Here is a 15,087-nt window from a genome sequence, read left to right as displayed (position 1 = left end):
ACACACAGACACACACACACACACGCACTGAAATTGCATTTTGTGCTGCCATGTTTTATAAATAGATTGTTTAAGCAAATATTTATAGATTTCTATTCCATTGCCGCATACTACTGATTACTTTTCATTAGGCTGGTAAAGTCGAGATTATGATTGATTTATTTATTCTGTGAACTTTTTATTTTTTTGCGCATAAAATGACTGAAATCTCGCGCGAAATCTCGTAACATCATTTTAACCAGCGTCACGACTGGGTCCTTCTGCTTTTACCGGTGCCAATTGAACACCAGTAATTATGCTAATTGTGTACTTAATTGACAAGTAAAAGGACCAATCAGAAACTTTCACCTCTATAGTATTAACATTTGAGAATTAACATCTGACCTTTATAGAACGATATTGCGACAATGGATAGTCTAGACGAGAATTATCCGATGCTACTTCTCTGGTTAAGATTGGGAGGAACGACAAAAGCGTGTGTTATGAATTATCGTTGTATCAATCCGTAGACGACATTTGACATGAGTCAGTTGACCTTTTGAATCAGTTGACAAATAATAAGAAGACAAACCTCTTTATGCTTTCTAGAATACGTTAATAAGTTCTCATATCATGAATAATCTATATCACACTTCTATACAGAAGAACCTAGTCGTGACTCTGATTAAAACTATGTTACACAATCATGCGAGATTGTGTAGTCACACGAGATTTAAGTGTTGGTGTTTGTATTTGCGACTGTGTCCGTGTGTACCCTTGAGTATTGAGTGTGTTGGATGTTGGCACATCAGTAACATGACACTGATCAACGGAGCTGTTGACATGTAATATACGTAGTATATGAGTTTCTTAGTGTATAACGGGATGATCAATTATACAATTATACCTGAGATAAAAAAAAAAATACGTGGTTCAATTTTAGAATAGGTTAGGTAGGTAGATTTTGTTTTTTTTGTGTGTTTTTTTTTGTTTTCGTCCCATCAGATGTACATGTAAGCCATTACAAATTGGAAGAACAGTTTTATATTGGTTTTTGAGTTTCCGTAACGACTATTTCTAGCGAGACTTCACAATTTTCGCGATCATTTTTTTTTTCTCGAATATGTAGACAACATTTTAGGGCCGGCAGTGAAAAAGTAGGTATTGTCGGGTAACCGGAACCAAACATTATTTTATGCCTTAACTATACCGTACCCATCTGTTATTTTGTACCGTGTTTACTGTCATCCAACGATATCTTTATAACTTAAAACATACGTCGTGTTAAACGATTTTTGTCAAATACACGAACAAAGAAAAAAATAGCTTGTTTCTATATTATAACAACAGTGTGGTAGATGTTGTTTCCTGGCCAGATCCTGTGTAACGTGTTCTAGCAAAGTTCAGTAATGTCATATCGAATATCGAAAAAGCAAATGGAACACGCAGGGCTGATTATGGGCAATGCATCATAAAATGTATTTTACAGACGGCAATAACGTATACTCGTCGTCAGTATCAAGCTGATAGGAGATATTTGTGATTGCAATATCGGCTGTTTACTTAAAATATTGTCAAAAATATTATTGTGATCTATACTTTTTACAGCTGTTGACGTAAGTGTCTTCAGTTGTGGTATTTTAAAGTCATTTTCACATTTGAAGGTACCGTTTCTAGTTGTGACAATATCTTGTGTTGAACTAAATTGAAGAATGACATTTAGTAGGAAATTATGCTCTTTGTGATATCACTGAATACACGAGTTTGATAGGATTTCTACAACTACCACGTCGCATATAATATCTTAATAAGATTATTACCAAGTTCAGTTCAGTTTACGTTTCACAAATAGAAATAAGTCACTAAGTGATAATACTTGTGTTAATTCTCTTCCCATCTGAGTAGTTTTATGCCGTGTTAATGGAACTAGGTCACTTGGTAAAGTTTTACTAAGGTTAACATCACGTAAGCACTCACAGTATGCTCCCACTAATTACATATTTATATGATTACATATTTGTACGTGAATAAGTTAATATGTTTCTACTTCTTCCATGGAATATGTATCCAAAAAGAATGATTATATTCCAAGGGTTTCCTTTTATATGGATTTTTTTATTCAACATCTTGTGCATTTTGTCACTTAGCATACTTAGTTAACCCTGCGTGATTAGATGAGTAAACTTTACAACCTCAATTAGGAAGAAATACATGATGTAAGGTAAGCGATGTTAGATCTTCCATTGCGTTGAAACCAGCACCCCAAAATATTGGGTTTATCCGATCATAATAATTCATTTGTATTCGATTACTCATTTCCAAGTGTCCACATCGTTGTTAGCAGACAGGGCCAGACTGTAGTCAAAGTAACCAGCCTATTATTGTAACCTGAACATGTTTTGGGTATTAAAAGAAAACTGATGAAAAATACTTTTTGTGGCCCTAATTACGGTTGGCTTAGTTCCACTACTTGCATTTGCGGATTAAACTAGATAACATATTCGTTAAAAAGGCCATTACTTGTCAACCATAGAAATTTTAATATGGATTGTATACCAGTATATATAAATGATGACGATGCAAATAGTATCACCAAAATAGTGGAATATTACTTTTTTTGAGATAACAGGATGTCATATAATGATCTTACATGCGTGTCTATTGCACGCCACATTTCAGTAAGATTCATACAATGCAATGATCCAAATTTCAACATCTACATTTGAAAATTCTGTGATGTTAACGAAGATTAGAAGTTATCTTAGCTGTTCAAAATGTTGTTATTGTCTATACTATTAAAATAGTTTGTGTGATGACCCTTGTTTAAATTTCTATTTTAAGGAGTGTATTTATAAGGAATGTGTTTTATATCAGACATTAAGGTTTCATGTAAGATTAACGAAAACAACACATTATAATTATATATATATCCGTCTTTATTAACTTTGTACGTTCATATTATCTGTGTCATTAAACACGTATGTATGTATGTATGTATGTATGTATGTATGTATGTATGTATGTATGCATGCATGCATGCATGCATGCATGCATGCATGTATGTATGTATGTATGTATGTATGTATGTATGTATGTATGTATGTATGTATGTATGTATGTATGTATGTATGTATGTATGTATGTATGTAATGTGTGCATGTGTGTATGTATGTATGTGTGTATGTATGTAGTATGTATATATGTATGTATGTATGTATGTATGTATGTATGTGTGTATGTATGTATGTATATATGTATGTATGTATGTATGTATGTATGTGGGTGTGTGTGTACGTACGTACGTATGTATGTATGTATGTATGTATGTATGTATGTATGTATGTATGTATGTGTATGTGTGTATGTATGTATGTATGTATGTATGTATCTATCTATCTATCTATCTATCTATCTATCTATCTATCTATCTATCTATCTATCTATCTATCTATCTATCTATCTATCTATCTATCTATCTATCTGTAGGTGTGTATATGTGTGTCTGCCTGGCTCTATATCTATGTGTCTGCATGTTATCTTCTGCATTTCTATCATTGTGTTTCTAACCTCTCATGACGATAGAAGTCATGAAAACAAAGATGTACTCATATATTAAAGACGCATCTTTTGAAGTGCACTGGGGGTGGGGGGTTGTGTCGTAAAAGCTGTTACGCAAGAGAATAGGTACTTATAGAAGAAACTGATGTTATCATTTCTTCCAAATGCTAACATCCTAACGTACTGGAAATGAGATCTTTACACACAAAAGGAAAATTCATTAAGAAAGGAAATAGCACCGCAGTAGAAATAACGCTTACAGCGAAAAATGGTTGTGCTTATTCAAAGCGTTTCCTCTACATTCATTTGACTCTTTAGATTCAATGATACTGTTTTGATGAATTACTACTTGAATACGTTGTTACTCGCAATTACAATAAGAAAAACGAGGACAAGATATAGGGAGAAGATGAAGTCTCATGTCTCCAGCGAGATATCGGATTAGGATATGAGACATCCCCACAATCTATTGTTAATGAACCATGTTCCTTCAACGTCTGTCTTCATACTAATCTTAAATCACTAATATTATACAAAGTGAAAAGTAATCTTTACGATAGTAGCACTCGACGTCACTACAGCGTTGTTTCAAGTGAATAATTGATGATATGCCAAGTCTTGAAGGTATAAGGGTTAGCGATCCCCCGTATAAACCCCATAAGCTGTATTAGAGCACCTCTGTGCTTACACAACTTACTCTTCCCTAGTGACATGTATATGTCACATTGGTTATTTATAGGTATAAATGAAAAAAATGTTCAAATATCTATAATGTTTCCAATATGATATGTTTCATGGCAATACATTTCTGTCAACACGAAAGACCAATATCCGACTACTTTGTGCTGTTCATCTTTGGCAAGTATAATAATACAATAGCAACATCTCTAATGATCTGCAGCACCTAACTGCGACATTTGTTATTGAAGCATATGGTTAGTTGCAGCTTTAATGTCAATACTCATGGGAATATAATTGGTTCGTTCCAGAGTCTAGTTTATGCAACGAAGCCGACATGACAGTCATTTGAGATAACAGAGACCCATACATTGGCTATGAGTAAGTATAAATGTTTGTTGTTTTATCCAATAAATAAGTAATAATTAATTTGAAACATTTACCCATAAGTAACATTTGCATAATGTGACACATTGGCAAATTCATGCACACAACCTTTAAGCCAATATACTGGGTAAGTAGTCTGGATAAAATATCATGGTGTAGATGTTTATTTTGAGTAGATTCAACTGATACTCGTTCTAACTTCAGCTTGTCATAAATGTATTAATACATACATACAATGTATACATACATACATACATACATACATACATACATACATACACACACTTAAATACACACGCACATACATGTATATGTTACACCCAATCTGTGAAATTGCCCAATTCATGAAATATGCCATGTAATTTTGCCCAGTTCATGGAATGGTGAATCTTATGCAAATGAGTGTATAGATTACGATCTAAAAGGGCAAAATTAAATTTTGGGGTAAGAATTTTGGACTGGGGTGTTGATTTTCGAACTCTATTAAAACACAAGCTATACTCTGAATCATAATAAAATATGAATTGTGAAATGGTGAGTTTGGAAATACATGATAATAAAGTTGTTTTATTGATATTTATTTTTTGTGTGTGTCCTATAAAAGATGCTCATTTCATGTACTGGACAACACGATTAACTATTTCATGAACTGGGCAAAGTTACCTACCCATTTCATGAATTGGGCAATTTCACAGATTAGGTGTAACACATACATACATACATACATACATACATACATATACATACATACATACATACATACATACATACATACATACATACCACCAATTGGAAAGTTCTTTGTCGTTAGGAGGGTGTGTTACTTCTATCCTGTTATTTTATGGTTTAATATAATTGATTTCAATGCACGTATATTTGTTGCAATCATTATTCAATATATAAAATGTTTGTTTGATGTTGATGCATATCTGAATAATAATCGCATGTCAAACGTTTACAACAAACTTGTCAATTTTAGCAACAAGTTCTACTCCAAAATTTGTATTACCATAAAAGATAGGAAGATTATAGTGTATTGAATAAAGGAGATATACGGGTATTCACACTAGTTTATTTCGTAAGTTGAAGAATGAACTACAAGTCAGTCAACCATCTATGAGTAATTGCAATTACCTACATGCATAACAAAAATGCATCTTAAAAATGCGAATATGATAGTAATTGATTAGGAGAGAAAACTTACTGGTTTCTATACATCATATGTATCAAATCTTAATTACCTGTGAAACCGTCTGGTCTGGCGGTTTTCTCCTAGGGATTTTTATGATATTGCTTTATCTATTAATTTTATTTCATATTTTCTATCATTTTTGTCGTTACGTTATAATTAGAAAAACGTTTTCATCAAGAAGCAATTCTTAAAATAGCTCTGAACAACACACCGATTGAAAATACCTAACTATTACTTTATACAGTCATATGCATGGAAGTGTAGATTAAATATATTTATGTGTGTTTAGTGTCACTTTGATTCATTGGTCATTTGTTTAACATAATCGCAATAATACTTGTCATAAATGTACCTTTCCATACTTTCTTGAAATTTCAAGTTTTCAAGTATAATCCCCTAGTACAACACAGTTATACATTTAGGGAACATAATTTGCTATAACTTTCTCTAACATTTCGAAAAAGAAATCTTAATTGACTACAGCTTTTAAAGTATCTATTCCAACTGGTATATTAATATTCATCATAAAAATCCTCGTATTTGAACTTCTAAATGTTCCAACAAACATTTGCAATCCTGGACATTATTCGGTATCTTTCGCCACAAAGCATATCACAAATAGAATTGAGAGTTTAGCCCAATATATTGTAGGGAATTATTAACATGATTTTGTTTTATAACAAAATAATTTCCCCTCCGCTTATTCGTAGTTCGCAAATTTGTTATCGTAGCTGATATATGTTTACCTGTGTGTAAGAATGTGTACTATGTCTTTGTGGTTAAGGTTTACGCATGGTCTTCCTCTAACACATTCCCAGTCAATCAATCAATCTGCAAAGTTTATATAGCGCCAAAATCCAAAAACATTGTTTTGCTCTATGACGCTCAATGGCTAAACCACACTGTATGCTTTGGAGAATAAGTGCGTTTTCAGTTTTCTTTTGAAAGTTTCCAAGTTTGGAGATTCTCTGATGTCGAGTGGTAGTACGTTCCATAGTTTAGGCGCAGCATATGAAAATGCACGGCCACCATATGTGATGGTTTTGTAGGTTGTACGTAGATGTTAAAAGTTTCTTGGTGGATGAACGGAGTTTACGAATTGGAATATAGGGCTGGAGCAGATCACATTGTCAAGATCACGGATTTCAGAGCGTTTGTAAATTAAAGATATAATTATATATCTAAAGAATAATATTTACTCAAAGCTCAATTTATTAAGTAATTGCTATAAGTGAGGTATTGCTGACATGTTAACTTTACTTCTCCTCTTTGACAGCTTCTACCCCTAGATGTATATTTATACATCTAGAAACCCATTCCACAAATTCAGGAGCAATTTTCCCTTTGGATATTTACTGTTGCGTCTTTTTTACCAACGTTAGTATATTAAAATCGAATTTGGTGATGAAGCATTTGATTGTAACATTCTAAGGAATATTTCTTTCGTAATGACCATTAAAGCTTGAGCCAAATTCACAATAACCATAATTTGCATAAATATCAGACATAGACTCTCATTTAAATGGCATATGCACATCGCATAAGTATTTACGTCTTATTTTGATCGATCTAATTTCGAATTCATGAAGAATAACCCCTAAACTATCAAACACACTCAATACAAAAGAAACATACAGGGATAGGAGAGATACAGATGAAAGAGAGAGACAGACAGACGGACGAGACAGACAGACAGACGGACAGACAGACAGACAGACAGACAGACAGACAGACAGACAGACAGACAGACAGACAGACAGACAGAGAGGCTGACTGAATGGCCAACACATACACACAGGCGAACGGACGAGCAAATGGGCAGACAGCAAGGAGGGGGGACGCGGTAGAGAAGATGATGGGAGGGAGAGCGAAAGAGATGAAGGGGGAGATATACGGACATATGTACATACACAAAGACAAATAGGTAGGCAACTGGAGAGACAGACAGATATACATACATACATACATACATACATACATACATACATACATACATACATACATACATACACAGACAGGGAGACAGACAGACAGAGAGACAGAGAGACAGACAGACAGACAGACAGACAGACAGACAGACAGACAGACAGAATAAAAGACGAAGATAAAGAGTTTTTATGTTGAGTTGAGTTGAGTTGAGTTTTAAATGACAATGCCGCAAGACAGGTGTTTTATTCCTTTGTTCAGCACGGTCACGATCTCTTTGCTAGTCACATCTAGCACATACTACATGTTATCCATGTACCACCTTTTCTGACAAAAATGTCGGAACATCAATCTCCATTCACCATTATTCAAATCGATGAACGATGTCGTTGACGATTCTAAAGACGATCTTCTTTAGATAAAATTCTATTCAAAATGATTGATGGTCTATTAATACGGATTGGTAACGGCTGGGGTGATTGCCATGTATTTTGGTTTTTGAGATTCCTACATGTTCTAAACAGCGTTATTATTGAAACACCGCTGAGTGAATTGTTGGCTTGGTTTCCTATCTTATAATAACATATTATATTATCTCCCTGTGTCCATTTATTCTAATGTTACGTACATTTATTTTGTCCATAGAGTTTGTTTATCCTCGTATGAAATCTATAAAAAAAAATCAATCTCACTTGGGAGAACATTGTTCAATGCAATATTTGTCGCGACTTAGCTAAGACTTAAAGTGGGGAAATAAGAAGTTAAATGTTGTAACTCAGAGTGTCATGCTTTTGCGATTTGTTCGGGCAGAGGTTATTGTATGTATGAAACCCAAAATTTATAAATAAACACACAACTTAAACTTCAAGTTATAATATAAGACGCTTGGATAACAATATACTAATGCAGCTTTTGGTCATCGTTAGTGTTGATATTGTTGATTAACAAGTCGATAGGAATATGTTTTATTTTTGAAAACTTTAACCAAATAGCGTCAATTTGAAATATTGCGTCGAGGAATATTGACTCGTATAATTTAGCTAACATGATACAGATGCAGCAGTTGGGCATCGCTACTGTTTATATTGTTTGTTAAGTCAATAACAAAAATAATGTCTAGTTTCTGTAACCATACAGCTATAGCATTAATTTGAAATTTAGATCCGGAGAATATCGAGTTGTGTAGATTTTGTTTTGCACTCAGTGTACTAATATTTCTGAAACGATTAAATATTGAATTCATGTCATGGCGTCTAGATGCAATACTACTAACCATTGAATAAAGTACCGAATACAGAATCATTTGCATAGCTAGAAGCACTGGAGAGATGTTTCCTTAAAATATCGATAACACTGAACACCGTTTTCCTTTAATACAAAAACACGCTCAAGACAAATAATGGGGTTTCCATGTTCTATATCTTAGGGAAACCAATAACATACACCAATAGTGATGCACAGTACTCAATATCATTGTTATTTCAAAGATGGCTTTTCTTGCGCTCGTTATTGGTTTAGCGAACTCTTTCATGCATGTATTTCGCTTCATTTAATTAAATGAATCAAACGATAATCATCGTCTCTTTCTGAGAGACATTAATCAAGGAGAAGACATCTTTAGACGTCGTTACTACAACACTTTAAGCATTCTAGAAGTGTTCACAGCAAACCATTATCAAATTTCCAGTTAGAATGATGAGGTAAATGCGGCAATTGTATTACATGAAATAGCTTTATCTCGTCTTGGGCTTCAAACTTTGCAATCATCCTACACAATCTCTTTGTTAACCTTCCATCAATTACTTAAATGCCGTATATATGAAATACTAATGACAGTGTGGTACAGTACCTGGGACAACACCGAAGGCAGACACACTTAATGTTAGATTCCTTAGTTACGTTCGAATATCTGCATTTGCTAAGCCAGAATTGCTTACTTCGAAAGTTATCAACAATTCTTTCGGTTAATGTGCTGATAGACTGTATATAGTAATCTAACGTATAATTGTGATCTATTAAAAGTGATTGTAAGTTTTCCTAAACCATTTAATGTTTAACCTTTATCATTATGGAATTGACAGGTTTCAACAATCGGGCTTCTTACACGTTAAAATGCACCCTTCATATTTGTACGTGCCCACACCTTAGAACGAAACAGCAATCGGGGCTCGATGTGCTTTTTTCGTTCACGGTTTATACATATTCACATATTAATTTTAATGCTAGTATACTGCAGTACACAGACTATTGCCGTCAAAAATTCACAAACAACTGACAGAAAAGCGTTTACATGCTTAATTTCAAATAAAAACATTCTGACAATAGGGATTTCAAAATTTAAAGGTGGCAAAAACTCGCGTATGGACATAGGTCGCTATGTATGTTTTCTGCGCCTACAACCAACTTTAGGCGTTCGGTATCTAATTAGCGCAAAGTGATTTTTAATGTATTTGTAACTTTATTCACCACAATAGCCGGCAAAACCTCGCGTATGGACACAGGTCACTATGTATGTTTTCTGCGCCTACAACCAACTTTAGGCGTTCGGTATCTGATTAGCGCAAAGTGATTTTTAATGTATATGTAACTTCATTCACCACAATAGCCGATTTTTAACATTCAGAATTTATTTTCAATCTGTGTGTATAAATTTATTTACTTACAAAGAGAGTGTTCTTTTAAAAAAATTGATGTAGTAAACCTATTAGTTTATTTTTTAAAGAAAGCATAAGGTAAACACATTATAGTGTTCCGTATGCTGTATCAACTTTACCGGCTCTTATATATAGGAGCAATCGAGGTTGGAATTACATGCGTTCGTGATCTAAGTGTTCCTTTCGAAATACATTTCCATAAATTTCCTGAATTTGGAATAATTCAACTCTCAGTAAACATTTATTGCACCAGTTTGAGAAATTGCTAATGGTCTCTTTGAAGTTCTAAATCGGGGTTTAGTGAATAACAGATGTATTTTAAATCGATGTAATATCCTGAGATGGGTAATTTGACGTAGAACAAACATCAGTCTGTGTTGATTAAACAGGTCACATGTCTAAACTTGTACTTAATTTGGAAAACAGAACGGAATGAATAGATAACAAATAAACAAGTTCCCTTGTCGATCGATTAAATTTAGTATTCACGGAAGTTATGCCGCTCCTCTTTTTCCCGTCCGATGATGACATGTGTTTAGTTTGCAGTATGCAATCAAATTACTGCATAAAACAAATTACTTGGAATGGGAAATTTTGCCAACGGCAAAATTGATTACTCGATTCACCAATGTGTTGCATGAAGTTTTAGTTTTCTATAAAACCATGGCAACGATGTGTGTACTATACATAATGGAAACGCGTGTCTCGGTCAACTAAAACACGCCTAAGAAAATATAACGATTCTGAAAAAAGCGGATATTCGTCGGCACAATGCGAGCTGGTTCTTTGTATAAATGCTGTGAGTAAACAATTATGCTGGGCTTGTACAAGGCGTCTTCTTTATACATTCATTGCATTGTAAATAGTACTGTTTCTGAACATACAAATGCCTTCGATATTCTGTATGGATGTCTAGAAAATCAATGGTTACAAATAAGACCATGCGATATGGTCATAAAGCTGTAATTTTTTCATGATATAACAATTCTGAATCACAAAAAAATAACAATTGCAATGGCCTGAGAGAGTATACCAAATCATGTTAATATCACATGCTGACATATGCTAGATGTAGCGAAACACGAAACAACCCGCTTACACTCACGCACGCATGCATACATACATACATACATACATACATACATACATACATACATACATACATACACATGCACACACACAGACCACAAACACACATTTACTAAGAGACTCCAGTATAGCACAGGTATCCAAACAAGTTTGGAATTTGAAGGAAAGGAACCAACCAAATAATATTGTGTGGGATATCATAACCGGGCGGCTGCTTACACAAATGAGACGAAACGTTGTAATCTCCGTGAAACTATGTATAATCAATGCTGGAAATAGCATGCTGCTGAACAATGAATCTGAATTAGTCTCAAAATGTCGCCATGAAAGTAAATATTCCATCGCCAAGTATAGAAGTAAACCTCCGTAAGGAATAGTTAGTTTGGCCGTCTTGTTAAGCAATATATATACAACCATTTAGTGTACACAGTGTGTGTGTACAAGTACAACAATGTATGTGTGTGTGTGTGTGTGTGTCAGAAAATATCACGATTGAAATAAATTCGAAGATGAAAACAAACATTTGTTAACGTCTTTCACAAGATCGCAATATGATGGTGTATTGCTTCCACTGTACATGTGTTGCATAAAAAAACGCGTGATCCTTATTCATATATAATATCAAACGTAATAACTAATTAATTATGCAAATAACACGCCCAATGAATTTTTTTCCATGTACGCATTATACAATCATGGCTTTTATGTTTCCCAATTTCGAATATATGTTTGTCGGTCGTGATATTTGTGAAATATTCTTCGAACAGAAACCTTCTACACTAGTTTATTGTCAATGCAATACTGGCATACAAATGGTATTAATTCTTTTAAGCGTCTTATCAGAAGTTTATATCTATGTCAAGAAATTAATGTCTTCAAAATCACAGTACTGAAATATGATTTCTTCAGAAATCTTGTGAAATGAAGTATTACTCTATGTCACTGTTACACACTTATATATATATATATATATCATTTTATCATCAACATGTGATATATTCGAAATTAGATTTGACGTTGATTGATTATTAAGAAGCACCTCTTTCAAAAAATGTCTACTTGAGAGACGTTGTTGGATGGCGCAGGAAAGTAGCATTTAGTGGTGAATTGGAATAGCAAGCTCTCTAAAATTTCCGGCATTTCTGCTTGAAAGTAGGAAAAAATACAATGTGGTATATTTTTACTTATAACTTGCAATGTAAATACGTCACTCAATATTGTGAAGTACATTTTGGGATAAAACTGTTATATTTTCCCTCCTGTCGTCACACTTACTGCCTCTTTTCCAGAACGGATGTACATATACGACTAACCAACCATTTATTTAACACTTCAATTCTTGTTCGAAGGTCGAAATCCATTAGAACAATATTATTTGTTCAGCCACGCTATGCATTCACGTATTTATATTTTGAGTAATCCGTGAGTAATCCGATGATGGGAAATTGTTTCTGGTTTCTAACTTCAACGTATTCCTCTTATTCGGACAAAAGCTGCACGTCAACATTTCGTAACAGTTACAAAATCCAAAAACAAACTGCTACATTTACAATAGTTCAATACATTTAACGCTCCTATTCCTTCATACAACAACTAAGTGTGCTCCAAGCCATTTCATATTTAGATAAATGAAAATAAAATGGACCGTGAAAGTAATAATATACTTTTACAAGGGAATAGAGAGAGATGGTACGGGGTAACAGCACTGAACATAGGTTTTAAGATCATACTAGGCTATAACATTCAAACAGTATCGTAGCTGTACGTTGAACGACATAGTTGTGTGAAAGATGTGGATGTAACAATTATCAAATAAAATATTCAGCCAAATAGAATATAAAAATGAACTTACCCCAAGACGACCGATAATACCCAAAGACAGAAAAAATATCGTGAACCATACATGACGTGGTCAGTTGTTAACGCCACTGTTTATCAGAATTGGTTTAAAGTTGTTTCTCGTTGGTATAACAATCCTTTATATCGTAGTGAGTAAAAAGGTAACGTTGTGCAAGTGGCAGAAATAGACTATACAATACGTCTGTCTTCTCCCGACAAACAAATCTATACTGCGTTGTTTCTGCTTACAAGAGGCCTTTTAACAACGTCATCTATCTAGACACGTTTTGTATTTGCCCTTATCACGCAGCTTATGTTGAAAACTTGTCCTTCCATCCAATCGAACGAAGCTTGGAGAAACTCAACGGTCCAAAGTCACAGCTACGCATTAATGCATAACACAATGACAAGCGCCCTTCTCTCACAGGACATCTGAAGCTGCTTTCCCACGTTGACAGCAGTTACAGACTCGTACTATTAGACAGCTGCATGGACACCTTTAAACCATTTCCGTCACCTGCAACCCAAAAAATAATACTGTTCATGTAAAACGTTGGCACCCTCCCACATCAACTAAGTGTTCAGATAATAGCACAAGCTCATGTGTAAAGCTGCCGTACGACATGTGAGCGCGTTGACTAAATACCTCTGCAGTAATGATTACAACCCCTTAGCTTCATATAAACAAATCCTCACTGCTGTCACTAACCTAGGTGTTCTCCATCAGAATTTTGTATCAGTGTATTTACAGGTAGAACATTTAGCATAGCTACACACACCTGGTACATACAAGTGGTATAGTACAGGTTACCTTTCATTACGGTGTATAATTGGATTGTTTGATATGTTTTATGCTATTTTGTTATATCCAATCCATGAAGGTTTGACATATATTTCGACAATAATGTAAAATAAAAATAGTTACCAGAACATGTCAAGGTTCAATACAGTCAATACTGTTAATCATTAAAACACATATGGGTTCGTTTACCTTGACAGTTTACCTTGATATAATTTGACAGGGATTAATTTTAAAAGCTGTGCAGGTATAATAATAATTCTGGAACGAATATATATAGTTCAATATGACGCGATAGAAATGATTTTACTAATGATGTGGATAAATATCAATTCAAATAATATAAGTTGTCCTGTCTGTCTGTCTGTCTCTGTCTCTATCTCTCTAGCTCCCTCACTCTGTATCTGTCTCTCGCTGTTTGTTTGTTTGTTTGTCTGTCTGTCTGTCTGTCTGTCTGTCTGTCTGTCTGTCTGTCTGTCTGTCTGTCTGTCTGTCTCTCTCACACTCTCTCTCTCTCTCTCTCTCTCTCTCTCTCTCTCTCTCTCTCTCTCTCTCTCTCAGTAGACAAGCCATTAACTTTTTTTTTGTTCTAGAATACGAGGAACCAAATAAATTACTTTGTTAATTGCCAATTCGTCTCCCAGGGTAATTGAGTTATTATATATTAGTATAAAGGTAGACTTTGTTACATGGTAATCTTAATCCAATCGTGTATTCGTGTATTGATAATTAAAACTGTTATTTATTTGCTTTGTTTCAACTGTAATTGGATCATATTGTTAATTAATTATTCTTTCTCAGCAAGATGGACATTACTAAGTCAGGGACGAATAAACTAGAATGAAATCCCTACTAGAAATGTTTAAACGAAGGATGGGTTAAATAACCACACATGCCTCTTGAAGTTGTCCATTAAACTGTAGTCTAAATTCGTTATTAATATATCAATTCCACTAGCTATTAACAGTTTCCAAGCGGGATGTGGA

At 34.2% G+C, this 15,087-nt stretch overlaps 1 protein-coding gene across 1 annotated transcript in view; it reads right to left on the bottom strand.

Moving 5' to 3' along the window:
- The window catches only part of LOC144444895 (glycine receptor subunit alpha-2-like), a 62,802-nt gene extending 49,434 nt beyond the window's left edge, over nt 1–13,368 (bottom strand). Inside the window, exon 1 of the mRNA XM_078134445.1 lies at nt 13,316–13,368. Within this exon, the coding sequence (XP_077990571.1) occupies nt 13,316–13,368 (53 nt within the window). The remainder of the gene's footprint in view (nt 1–13,315) is intronic.
- Between the last annotated feature and the right edge of the window lie 1,719 nt (nt 13,369–15,087).

The sequence above is a fragment of the Glandiceps talaboti genome, chromosome 13, assembly GCF_964340395.1.
Source record: "Glandiceps talaboti chromosome 13, keGlaTala1.1, whole genome shotgun sequence".
In the NCBI taxonomy this organism is placed as follows: Eukaryota; Metazoa; Hemichordata; class Enteropneusta; family Spengelidae; genus Glandiceps; species Glandiceps talaboti.
This window is presented reverse-complemented; position numbering and strand designations above follow the sequence as displayed.